At 49.5% G+C, this 13,504-nt stretch overlaps 1 protein-coding gene across 1 annotated transcript in view; it reads right to left on the reverse strand.

Annotated features, from left to right (window-relative positions):
• Window positions 1-13,504, reverse strand: part of CNGB1 (cyclic nucleotide gated channel subunit beta 1) — a 102,595-nt gene that overhangs the window by 30,288 nt on the left and 58,803 nt on the right. Inside the window, exons 20-25 of the mRNA XM_077986079.1 lie at window positions 10,165-10,272; window positions 7,177-7,334; window positions 5,888-6,043; window positions 4,015-4,223; window positions 2,874-2,924; window positions 2,029-2,115 (exon numbers count right to left, since the gene is read on the reverse strand). Of these exons, the coding sequence (XP_077842205.1) occupies window positions 2,029-2,115; window positions 2,874-2,924; window positions 4,015-4,223; window positions 5,888-6,043; window positions 7,177-7,334; window positions 10,165-10,272 (769 nt within the window). The remainder of the gene's footprint in view (window positions 1-2,028; window positions 2,116-2,873; window positions 2,925-4,014; window positions 4,224-5,887; window positions 6,044-7,176; window positions 7,335-10,164; window positions 10,273-13,504) is intronic.

The following is a 13,504-nucleotide window of genomic DNA, read 5'->3' on the forward strand; positions in this document are numbered from 1 at the left end:
AATCTTGTTCTCACAATTTGCATATAATTTCAGGGGACTCCCGGACGCTCTGAGCCCTATCATGAGACTTTTAGGGGTACATGCATCCAGGTTAAAGATGCTGTTTTTAATGTTTCTTATAAAGAAAACAATTTAATAAAGAGACAGCATCCCTAACACCCCACTCTTATATCCTTCAAAGGTTTATTTATAATAATAGAAGTATATTAATAACTACTTTTCTTTATTGAGCACCTACTATATGACTGGCATATGCCTTTTTTAATTTTTTTATTTTTAGAGACAGAGTCTTACTCTGTCATTCAGGCTGGAGTGCAGTGGTGCGATCATAGATAACTGCAGCCTCGAACTTCTGGGCTCAAGCGATTTTTCGGCCTCAGCCTCCTAAGTAGCTGGGACTACAGGGCACACATCACCACTTTTGGGTAATTTTTAAATTTTTTGTAGAGACAGGGTCTCACTGTGTTACCCAGGTTGGTCTCAAATTTCTAGGCTCAAGTGATCCTCCTGCCTCAGCCTCCTAAAGTGCTGATATTATGAGCATGAGCCACCGCACCCAGCCAGCATATACATTTATATACATTACCTTATTCCTTATTTACATATGAAGGATGTATTATCATTCTCCTTTGACAGAAGTTGGTGCTCAGGGAAGTCCAATAACTTGTCCAAAGCACACAGCTGGTATGTGAGAGAGTCAGCATTCAAACCCAGGCCAGACTCAAAGCTGCAAGCTCTCTCCTTATGTTATACCACCTCTAGATCTTTGCATTTATTTTTTGATATTTGAAAACAGTATTTATGAAGATTCCCTAAGGGATTTTCCAGTTATCATCCATGTGTTCATTCTAATTCCAGCCACAGTTTAAACTGGAGGCAGAAAGAACAGGGGCTTGGATGGCTCACTCAAAGAGTTTTGTCCACTGAGGGGTGTTCAATGTTAGGCCTGTGAGTTATGCCCCCTCACTGGGGCCACCATGTGAACCAAGATATGGATCTCACCTCTACATCTGGGGTGAAACTTGGCCTGTGGACCCAACGTTCCTGACTCTGATGTTTGACTCTAAAGCAACCTCTGCAGTCCCTCGGAGGCTGGTATGTGTCAAATAAGAATGGTGCCACTTCCACTTTCCCTCTTCCTCTTGGCAGCCAGGAAGCTCAGAGGCAGCTTCCATGCTCGATTCCACATAGGTGTGCTTTCTTTTGATCAGGGCACTTGCATGCCCGCTAGTTTTCTCAGCCCTGTTTCTCTGGGTTGTTCATGGTATTGCATTTGCCTTTTTTGTAAATTCCTTCAGTACTGTTTTCAGAAAAAGGCACCAAGCATCATTTCAGGAGAGAGATGAATGTGATTGGTTGGCTACCAAAATCCATTTGGGGGATCCTGAATGTTCTGAGTGGCTATCCACCCTGGTCACATGACAGGACCATGGCCAGCTGTGGCAGCCAGACCATCCTGGAGACTTTGGCTCTGTCCAGTGAGTGGCAGAAGGAATGGCTGGAATGACACTGAGGCCTGGCCAATGATGAAACGGGTGTCTGGCTGTGCATTCAAATCCATCCCTGGCAGTTCCTTGCTCCTGCGACCTAGGGCAAGTGCCCCCGCCTCTCCAAGCACCAATGCCCCCATTTTTTAGACAGAGACCATCATAAAGCAGAAACCCCCTCTTGAGAGTGTCTATAATCACCGAGAGCATAAACAGTGGAGTCGGATGACCTGCATTCGAATTCGGGCTCCACTCCCTCCTGGCTCTGTGACTTTGGGCCAATTACTTAATCTCTCTGGGCCCCAGTCCCTTCATTTGCAAAACGCTGGCAATAACACTACCTAACATGCAGCACCACCAAGCACTAGCAATTGTAATGAACTTTCCACTGAGACACACATGGAATAAACACATCTCCCCTCAGGCCATCCCTCAAGGATGCTCCCTCCCCAGTGCTGCTGGGGGCAGACAGGAAGATGCCAGTGCCGGTGCAGAGCAGGGATGAGCTGAAGGCCTGGGGTGGGGGGCCCAGCAGTCCTACCTTTAAACAGCGGGGCAGGCGGAGGAGGGGGTTCACGCCGACTTTCAAATAGAGAAAATCCAAGGGCAGGAGGCTGAGCAGGTCCATCTGAAATCCCCATGGGACACCACGGGGGTAAAAACGGGTGACCCCAGGGTTGAGGGTGAGGGGAGAGGCGGAGTCTTTCCCTTCCATGGAAAGGTGAGGTTAGAATGCCCCAGGAGAGCTTCAAACTAGAGGGCAGAAGGTGTCCCACCAACAAGCCTTTGTTTGCTTCAAAGCCCATGTTGCCAGCCCCAAGGGCAGTTTCGTTATCCCCGATAGTGGCTGCTGTGCCATACAGTAGGAGCGGGAATGGCACAGACACAATGAAAGGTGGCTTCTGGCCAGGTGCGATGGCTCATGCCTGTAATCCCAGCACTTTGGGAGGCCAAGGCGGGCAGATCACTTGACATCAGGAGTTTGAGACCAGACTGCCCAACACAGTGAAACTCTGTCTCTTCTAAAAATACAAAAATTAGCTGGGTGCGGTGGTGCACACCTGTAATCCCAGAAACTAGGGAGGCTGAGGCAGGAGGAGCGCTTGAACCAGGAGGCAGAGGTTGCAGTGAGCTGAGATCACACCACTGAACTCTAGCCTGGGAGACAGAGTTAGACTCTGTCTCAAAAAAAAAAAAAAAAAGAAAAAGAAAAAAGAAAGGTAGCTTCTGGGGGCCACCCAGCCCGTACTGGTCTCCTGGGGCTTGTGGCTTGGAGGACACTCCCACAGGGACCAGCATCCCTCCGTGTGGCAGAAACCACATCTCATGAGCCCCCCAGGGCCCTCTGAGGCTCCCCCTTCTGAAACTTGCATTCCCGGCACTCACCTTGAAGCGGCGAGACTTCAGGTAGTTATTTCGCATGTCCTTTTTGTCCGTCTGAAAGAAAGGGAATAATGATGGTGAAATGGCCTTAGAGCTTAATCCCTCACCCTGTGGGGAGCAATTGTGAAATTTCCCGAAGAACCCCACCCTCAAATGAGCATAACAGCTCGAGGACCATCTGAGCCTTGGTGAAAGCCTTGAGTTTTATAGGTGGAGAGGCCCGGCCCTCAGGGAGGAGAGATTTGTTCTAGTCACCTAGCTAGATCCTGATTTCTTGGGTGGAAATCGAGGACATTAAGCTTATTCTCTCTGCCGACTGGTCTTACCTGGGCCATTTGCACATCTGTTTTCTGAGGAATTGGTAACCACTCTGATCAGGCCAGAAAAGAGGTTCTCCAAGGAAATCTCTTTACTTTTTACTTTACTCCCTTTAAATCTCTCCAAGGAAAATTGTTGAGAGGCAAAACCTCAGCTCGTCTGCACACAGCAAAACAGGCATTGCCGGGGTGGACTTTGGAAAGTGACCCACACTGGGAGACAGGGACTGTGTCTCCTGTTCCTGAGAAGTCACAGTCAGGGCCTCAGTTTCCTCCCTGGTAAGGCGGGGGTGGTACGCGGGGCTGGACCAGAGGCCAGGGTCTCAAACTGGCCCAAGTAGGAGAGCATCAGTGTGTTCTTTGCAGGACCCTTGGGAGAAGTCAATTGCCAGCGGTTACCTGGGCTGAGCGCCCTGCATGCATCGTTTCAACCAATCCTCATGGCAACACTGGGAGGTGGAAGCTATTACTATCCCCATTCTACAGATGAGGAAACAGAGGCGATTCAGCTAGCTGTGGTGGAGGTGGGATTCAAACCAGGTACATCGTCACTAAAGACCATTCTCTGGACCACTTCTCTATCTTTGATTCCGTCAAGTGGTCCAGGAACTATTTCACCTATGAGCAATATGTGATGTGTGTAATTTGAACATAGCAAAGGCATGCAAAATAAACAACCATGCTGTTGAACAAGCACTGCAGCCATTTTTGAGATTTCCTTACTCACTTATTTTGTCATCTACGACAGCATCAGGGGTCAGTGCCCTGAAGGCTCTGGCTGAGCGGTCTGCCCGCGGTCATCCCAACACCACCTGCCTGTGACTCACAATGATGTCCCCGCCTCTGACAAACTGCAGGCGTATCTGGAACACGGTGATGTCCAGGAAGTAGATGAGGTCACACAGGTAATCTATCAGCAGCCAGAGGTGGATGTTGTCCGGGGTCTGGTAGGGGAAGGCCCAGCGCACAGGAATCAGCCAACAGTTCCAATTCCAGGCCATCACCACGAAGAACAGCCACAGGATATACATCAGGTCTGTGGGGAAGATGGACGGGGCCGCTGGAGTATCAGCCAGGCAAGGCTCTTCACCAGTTGAATCAGGTGGGGCTTTGTTCTTTCTACATTTCCACACTTTCCGTCAACTACTACATGTGGCACTTTTGTAAGAGTGTGTGTGTATATATGTGTGTATATATATACATGTATATATGTGTGTATATATGAATATATGTATATATGTGGGTATATATATGGGTGTATATATATATGTGTGTGTATATATATGTGCGTATATATATGTATATATAACTCTCTGCTTTAGGAGCCAGGCACAGTGGCTCATGCCTGTAATCCCAGCACTTTGGGAGGCCCAGGTGGGAGGATTGCTTGAGCCCAGGAGTTTAAGACCAGCCTGGACAACATAGCAAGACCCTATGTCTACTTTAAAAAAAGAAAACAACTATCTGCTTTAAAAATAAATCACTGATAAGCCCTAATAAATCAAATACTCTCAGGAGGGAATATGCTGGTATTATAAGATAATAGGCAGCCAACTAGAAAACTTTCATTCTTCTTTAATTGTTTTCATTCTCCTTTAATTTTTTTCCCAAAATGTATTTTCTGCCTTAGTAAATACAGAATAATAAATAATGCATGAAGGATGGACAGATAGATGGACAGACAGGTGAATGCATGCATGGATGGATGGGTATTCCAGATCATCTGGTTGGCTATTTGTTTATTTGTTTATTATTTTTGTAGAGATGAGGTCTCACTATGTTGCCCAGGCTGATCTTGAACTCCTGGGCTCAAGCAATTCTTTCACTACAGCCTCTCACAGTGCCAGGATTACAGGTTTGAGCCACTGCACGCAGCCCACCAGGTCATTTGAGAAATCCAGTGGACACCAGGGTTGAAGTCCTGTCCCCCAAATGTGTGACCTTGAGAAAGTCCCTCTCTGGCACCTGCCCTCTTCTGAGAAATCACAGGAAAAGGTCAGATAAGAAAGGCAGGGAGTCCGCTGTGAACTCTAAAGTGCTACGCACGTATGAAGTGGTGTTATTTCTGAGGAATATGAAGTGGGCTTAAAGGGAAGCAATAGGAATTCACACTCCTGCCCTTTTTCTGTTCAGAGCAGGAAAAGGCCAGCACGACCAGAGTGAAAAAAGGACTTGGCCAAGAGTCAGGAGTCCTGGGTCTGCACTAAGTAGTTGCATCTTTACCCTTGCTGACTTCTCTGTGCCTTAGTTTCCTCATCTGTAAGACAGGTGTGATCTTATGTTCCTATTCCAGGGACTTTTGTTGTTGTTGTTGTTTTTAAGACAGAGTCTCACTCTTTCACCTAGGTTGGAGTGCAATGGTGTGATCTTGGCTCAGTGCAATCTCCACCTCCTCGGTTCAAATGATTCTCCTGTTTCAGCCTCCTGAGTAGCTGGGATTACAGGTGTGCACCACCACACCCAGCTAATTTTTGTGTCTTTAATAGAGGCAGGGTTTCATCATGTTGGCCAGGCTGGGTTTATTTTGAGAATCAGGCAAGAAACTGTGGAATGGTTTTGAAAAGTATAAAAGGTCATGAACCCAGGTCATCTGTGACTTCCCATCCCACCTCTTGAATCCCCTGACCCTCTTCCTATCCCGCTCCCACTCTCCTGCCCTCTCATGTTACACAGTGGGAACACCCATTCCCCAGGACTCACTGGTCAGTGGGTCAATGCTCTGGGGAAACTGGTACTTCTTCCAGGGGCGGCGTTTGAACTTGCAGCAGAGCATGTCGCAATAGTGCTCCTCTTCCACTGGCTCGGCTTCTGCGGGCTTCGTGGCTGGAGCTGGCTCTGGGGCTTTCTTGGCTGGGGCTGTGGGATGACATTGGTGACTATCTGAACCAACCCTGAGGCCCACATAGAGGATGCAGAGAGAAGGGTCCCAACTGCAGATCCTGGATCCAGAGCTGAGAGGACCCTGGCACCATTATGCAAGCTGCTGCAAGCTCTGTGTACAGAATCCAAGTCGCTCTCCTGGAGTGAACTCCACAACTCCCTCCTCAACAGTAACAGCAACCCAGGTGCCCACCCAGAAACCCTTACCAACTACCAAGCTGGAACTGCTTCTCAGAAGCTGACCCAAACGAGTTGTTTCTGGGCCAGTTGGATGTTTCAGTGTCTGCTTGTGTGTCTATGCATAGACCCCCTTAGTTCCCTCTGATGAGATGGAGGCATTTTGTACCCAGTGTTTCCAGTACCCATGGTTGGAATGCTGAAGGGCCTAACAAAATCAGGGAAGTGTTGCTCCAGGTTTCTGAGATGGAATCTCAGCTCCTTCATCTCTAAAAACAGAGACCAGATGGGATCACAACAGCCTCCCTGTGTATCTATGATGATACTTTTGGTGACCCAGGGATTGGCTCTTATAGGTTCAATACGGCTATGTTTTCTAGCTTCAAGACTGTGACATCAGGCTCTGCATGGCCTGTGTGGGCACCATGATTTCCAAGATACAGCCTTCCTCTGGAAAGATCTAAAAAATCTCCCTGACAAGAGATCATGTGTCTTACTTCCTCCCAATACCTTGAAAGAAAAGAAACATTCGGATAGCGTCAATAAGAACTTTCAAGGCACTGACATCTCTGAAAAATAAGACTGCCTAGTTCCAGAGCAGGCTATGCACACAATCTGAGTGTAAGACCATAAGATACAGTTTGGGCGGCACCACCCACCTATCAGTAGGAAAGGGATGGAAGGGTCAAGGAAGGCACTTCCCCATGGGAGAGAGGGCCGAGTGCAAGTGGATTGTTGGCCAGAACTTTGATCTTCCCACTCTTGGGTACCTATCTCAACCTACGGACCCCAAATCCAGAGAGTGGGGATCTGGGCTTCTCTCATGGACCTCAACCATTTTCTTGGGGCCACCCTCGCCATGAGTTGACAGGGGATTTTGGAGGCCCCACCCCATCCCCGGCCAAGTAAGACCCCTCCAGCTCCAGACTCACAGGGCTTGGGGCTCTCCTCATCAGAGGTGACGTCAGGGTCGATGAGTTTCTCCTTCACTTTCTCTGTCCGCTCCTTGAAGAGCTTCACCAGCTCCTGGAGCCGGTCGTTGATGATGGCGCTATTTGTGCTGGCCGCGGAGGCCGCACGGTCCTGGCCGCTGTGGGAACATCACCCAAAGCTGAGCAGGCTGAGCCAGGAGGGACCCCTGCGCCCCCAGGCCAGAGCTGTGCAGCGTCTGTGTCCCACCTTCTGGCAGAGCCTGAAGGAGGTAAGTCCTGCCCCCGTCTCCTTCTGACATCAGAAACCACAGACCCACTGTAATCTCCTAGGAGGAAATTCAGTCCGGGAATAATGCCCAGGTGTTCTGGCCCAGCTTTTGGAAAATGTACCACGTAGGCTCTGATTCAGATGGGCAGTTCTGGAAAACGCGTGACTCCACTTGTAATTTAGGAGGAAACTCTTGGAACTCAGTTTAGAGTTCAGCAAAATTGGGCTGTTCATCCCAGTGCAGGATTCACATGAGATACGTGTCCAGGGGCAGAACAGAGAGAGAGCAGGCCTACTTTTTTAGGCTTAGGATATAACTGCTGGAAAAAGCAGTGCAGATACATTCTATATCCCTTTAACTTACAGGAATTAAAGTTTCTGCACTGTCAGCAAAAGAGAGAGCGAGAAACAGAGAGAGACAGAGAATGAATGAGTCTGCCTAGCGTTCAACTCAGTGTGGGGTGTGTGCCCTGGGTGCATTGAAGCAGGCCTGTGAATGTGCTTTCTTTCCTCTGAGTGGCCTCACTGAGATCATCTTGCTGAGCTGAATATCTTTTTTATCTTTTTTTTTTTCATACATTAAGACACAGAAACTGCAGTTGACTACTCTTTTTGAGCTCAACTGAGGAAGCAGGGCTGGAGAAAACAAGTGTATGGCTCTTTTTTTTTTGAGATGAAGTTTCACTCTTGTCGCCCAGCTGGCGTGCAATGGTACGATCTCGGCTCATTCAACATTCACCTCCTGGGTTCAAGCAATTCTCTTTCCTCAACCTCCCGAGTAGCTGGAATTACAGGCACAAGGCACCACCCCTGGCTAATTTTTGTAGTTTTAGTGGAGACGGGGTTTCACCATGTTGGCCAGGCTGGTCTCGAACTCCTGACCTCAGGTGATCCACCTGCCTCGGCCTCCCAAAGTGCTGGGATTACAGGCGTGAGCCACTGTACCCGGCCAAGTGTGAGGCTCCTAATGAGAGCTGGCATACAGGTGTGGTGGGGACATGAGCTGCTCCCCTACACTCATTCTCTCCTGTGGTGCACACTCACTGGGATACAGCCACCCAGCCAGGGACCACGTGCCAGGCTCTCGCTATTGGAATGTCAGCTCTGAGGCACAATACATGCAACTAGGGGCCTCCTTGCTGAAGACAGGCCTGGAGTTCTCCCTTTCTAGTGGTGACCAGTGGGATATGGGAAGGTACATGGAGAAAGTGGCAGAGCACTGTCATCTGGGTCCCTAAATGATTGCATGGAGCAGAACCTTCTGCTGACCTGATGCATGCAACTAGTGAGATGACGATGGCATATATGATACATCGTGTTCCTTAAGCCACTGAGCCTTTGAGGTCCATTTGTTACAGCAGCCTAGCCTGCCTAGCTAATACATGGGTCTCCAAGTTGACCTCCTTAAGACTTTTCAAGAATAGGTTTTCTCATTATACCTCATTTCTGCCTTCATTTCTGATATTAAACCCTACCTCTACCCCTACCCTACCTCATAAAATGTGAGTCCACTGCATGCTACAGTGGCCAACTGGACTGAGGTTGGGGTTGGGACTTCTTCTTGCTTATCTTTTCTAACTTTCCACAGCTCTGTTAAGCACAAACTGCATAAAATTGTGGATAGGAAAAAAGACTGGAAGGAGGAAGGAATGCCTGCTGTCTCCTGTGGCTCATCCAGGAGTCATGGCCAAGGACTGTGATCGGGATTCCAGGCAGAGCCCAGGGCTGGGGCATTCGCCATCCACCAGAGCTTCTCAGATCCTTCAGGAAGATACCTCCCACTGGCCCAGCCCTGGGGACAGTTCAATCTCTGAGACCCAGGTCCCAGTGCCATCGCAGTGGTTTCTGTCTTTCTTTATTTTTCTTTTTTTTTTTTTTTTTTTTTTTATGGAGTCTCGCTCTTGTCACCCAGGCTGGAGTGCAGAAGTGAGATCTCAACTCACTGCAACCTCTACCTCCTGGGTTCAAGCAATTCTCCTGTCTCAGCCTCCCAAGTAGCTGGGATTACAGGCACACGCCACCACACTCGGCTAATTTTTGCATTTTTAGTAGAGACAGGGTTTCACCATATTGGTCAGGCTGGTCTCGAACTCCTGACATCAGGTGATCTGCCCACCTCAGCCTCCCAAACTGCTGGGATTACAGGCGTGAGTCACTGTGCCCAGCCGTCATCATAGTGGTTTCTAAACATTGTTCTGCAGGCCAGCCGCACCACATCCCCTGGGGAGTTCGGCAAATGTGGACTCCCCAGGCCCACTGTCTGCAGCTCTGATCCAGTGCAGCCAGATAGGGCCAGGGAATCTTTTTTTTTTTTTTTTTTTTTCATTTTTCACAAACTCCCCAGGGCAGAACCCACTGGAGATCCTGGTGGTCCTCCCTGTCCCCACTGACCTTTCAGAAGTTCAGCAGCAGGAGCCCTGCTGGCAGCTCCCCTCAGCCTCTCATTCACAAGGGGACCTCTGCCTAGAGATCCCTCCCTCTCTGAGCGCTGCTGGCCATGGACACACCTGGGCCCAGAGGTTGAGCCCACTGGATTTTACAAGACTCCTGGGTCAGCCAGAAGCAGCCTGGGCAGGAGATCGATCCTGACTTACTGCCGGGAAGCCACTGGCAAAGTCTGCCTTATAGTGGAAGGTTCTAAAAGCATCCACACTAGCCCCCCCACATCCCTCCCCCTCCCCCAAGTCTTTCAACTTTCTGAGACCCCAGAGGGGTCTCACTCAGTGTCCTTCGGGGTGGTGGGGTCCGACCAGGCAACCACTGGGGACTCAGCTGGTGACAACGCCTTGAGTTCTTCAGCCTCATCATCCTCAGAGGGCAGCTTCTTTCTGCAAAGACACAGATGTGGAAGGGGCCTTCAGCAAGGGCAGAGGCCCCAGGGAGAAGTGTCATGACTTTGATCCCTAAAGATCACCTAGAGCCAATTCCCAGATAGAGGACAGGGCGGAGCATGAACTTCTGAGTCCTTATTTCCCTGGAGGGAGGGAAAAAGGCAGAAGAGAGGGGCAGAGCCACTCTCTAGACCTCAGTCTTCCCATCTGTTAAATGACTTGGCCTAAAGGTAATAGCATTGACTTCGTATTGCACCCCAGTCCTGCCTCTTACCAGTGTGTGGCCTCAGCAAATTACTAAAATACTCTGAGTTACCTCAGTTTCCTCCTCTGTAAAATGGGATTAAATCTACCTAAGTAAATGAGATTCTTATCACTTAGTTCTCAGCTTAAACTTCCTTCCCCCATCCTGCTCCCAGTCTAAAGTCACCCACCTCATTTCCCTCTACTCTCTATCACACCACCTTTTCAGCTATCAGAGAAGCCGTGGAATCCAGTCTCCAGCTTACGGTGTGACCTTGGGTAAGTCCCATCCCCTCCTGAGCCCCAGGCTCCCTATCTGAAGAATGAGGACTAAACGATCCCAGGGTCCTCCATCAGTCAGGAAGTCCAAGTCTGCCATGGAGTGCTGCATTCTGGAACCATTAGTGTCTTGGTTAATGGTGTCTAGATCTGTCCTGAATTTTAGAGACAAGAAGGTTCTCGCTCAACCTGCCTCTGGCCTGACATCAGCAGGTTTGAGCCTGGGCGTCTGACTAGGTGGAAGAGGTGCCTCTGATACTATTTTACATTGGCATCTTAGGGGCTAAGTCTCTGGATTTTCCCACCCTCTACCCCAGCAGTGAGAATGAATTGGTTTCCTGAGGAACGCGAAAGCCTGGGAAAGAGGAAAAAAGATCAAGAGAGACAAATTCCTTAATACCACCAAGAAAGCAAGCTCCACTGTTAGAGAAAGTATCCTGTTTAAGATAGAGTAGAACTAGCTGATGTAGAAACACAAAGATTGCGTCTGGAGGACGCTGCCCAGGCCAATATCTACCAATAGGAAAAGCATTTCATACGTCCATGAATGAAGTCCTGGTGGAGAAGAATGGTCATTCTTAATGACTTCCATTAGCATTTAAAACACAGAAGGCTAAGTGTTAGCACACAAAACCAAGAGTCTGGGGACATGGGTATGCATGTCACACATGAAAGCATATGTGTTGGCTCATCAGGATGAGCATCAGTCAGTCAGTAGCATGAAGATGAGAGTTCAGGACTTGATATGGTCTGGCTTTGTGACCCTACCAAATCTCATGTTGAATTGAAATCCCCAGTGTTGGAGGTGGGGCTTGGTGGAGGTGATTAGATCATGGGGGTGGAGTTCTCATGAATGGTTTAGCACCATCCCCTCTTGGTACTGTATAGGGAGTGAATTCTCATGAGATCTGATTGTTAAAAAGTGTGTGGCACCTCTCCACTCTCTCAGTCCTGCTTCTGCCATGTGAGAGCCTATTCCTTTTGCCTTCCACCATGAGTGCAAGCTCCCTGAGGCCTCCCCAGAAGTAGATACTGCCATGCTGCCTGTACGCTCTGCGGAACAATGAGCCAATTAAACCTCTTTATTTATTTATTTATTTACTTACTTATTTATTTGAGACAGAGTCTCGCTCTGTCAACCAGGCTGGAGTGCAGTGGTGCGATCTCGGCTCACTGCAACCTCTGCCTCTGCCTCCCGGGTTCAAGCAATTCTCCTGCCTCAGCCTCTCGAGTAGCTGAGATTACAGGCACGCACCACTATGCCCAGCTAATTTTGTATTTTTAGTAGAGACGGGGTTTCACCATGTTGGCCAGACTGGTCTCAAACTCCTGACCTCAGGTGATCCGCCTGCCTTGGCCTCCCAAACTGCTGGGATTACAGGCATGAGTTACTGCGCCCGGCCATGATTACTTGACCAGGGCCTTCACTTCCGTGAGGTTTGATCAGAAATGGAATCCATAGGCAGGGAGCTTCACCTTGGGACCAAGCCTGACAAGGATCTTCAGTGATTAATCTGCAATTCCCAGCAGAAGCTGAAAACTCCAGCCAGTCCCCAAATTCCACCCTTTCCCCAGCTGGAGTCAGGGGAGGAGCCTCCCTCGGGTTCCTTCTCTGGGAACACAGCCTGGGGCCAAGCCCTGAGCTGCCCAAACCTGCTGACATCTGCACATCTTCCCAAGAAGCTCACGTCAGCAGAGGTTCCTACTCCAGCCCCTGAGGGCCAATCACAGAGTTGGGCAGGAGGACGCTGGGGGCAGGGGTCATCACCGTGCAGACGCAACACTCCACTGGGACCCAAACCTGAGTCTGCCAGGGTTCCAGGCCAGCGCTCTTCCCCAGCCTCACCACCTTGACTCCGGATTCCACCACTAGGGTTTCTAGGGGGATACAGAGGGAGGGATGTGTGGCATCCACCTTGATTCCAGAAGGCTCTGAAATGATCCTGTTGCTTTCTGCCAACTCACCTAGGATGGCAAAACTCATGGATTCACTTTTTCACACTGTAATTAACAAGAACAACCCCACACAAGAAGACTGGGGCCAAAAATCCCATTGCTGGGACCCAACGTCAGTCCTCCTGTGCCCAGCACAGAGCACTCTCCTGAGCCTAGAAAGTGCACACTGCCACCGGACACTGAGGCTCATGCCCGTAATCCCAACTTTGGGAGGCTGAGGCGGGCTGATCACTTGAGGTCAGGAGTTCAACACCAGCCTGCCCAACATGGTGAAACCCCGTCTCTACTAAAAATACAAAAATTAGCCAGGCATGGTGGCGGGCAGCTATAATCCCGGCTACTTGGGAGGCTGAGGTAGGAGAATCTCTTAAATCCGGGAGTCAGAGATTGTAGTGAGCTGAGAACACGCCACTGCATTCCCGCCTGGGCAACAGGCAACAAGAGCGAAGCTCCACCAAAAAAACCCACGAAAGTGCAAGCTGCCCCAGAGAAGCCAGAATGAGGGCCTAAGCTGGCAGCTCCTGGCCCCCCAGCACTGCCTGTGTCTGGCCCTGTACTCAGTACCTTAGGGTGCAGTAGCTTGTTAAATTCTCACAATTCTAGTAACCAGGTGGTGTTTCTTTCCTCGTCTTACATGAGGAAAATGGAGGCCTAGGGAGGTTAAATGACCCGCCTTAAGACCCACATCTTACAAGTGGTGCTCTGGGATTCATCCCAAGCGATGGCCTGAAGCTGGAAGGAGGGCCTTGCC

This window comes from Macaca mulatta, chromosome 20 (assembly GCF_049350105.2).
Source record: "Macaca mulatta isolate MMU2019108-1 chromosome 20, T2T-MMU8v2.0, whole genome shotgun sequence".
Lineage (NCBI taxonomy): Eukaryota > Metazoa > Chordata > Mammalia > Primates > Cercopithecidae > Macaca > Macaca mulatta.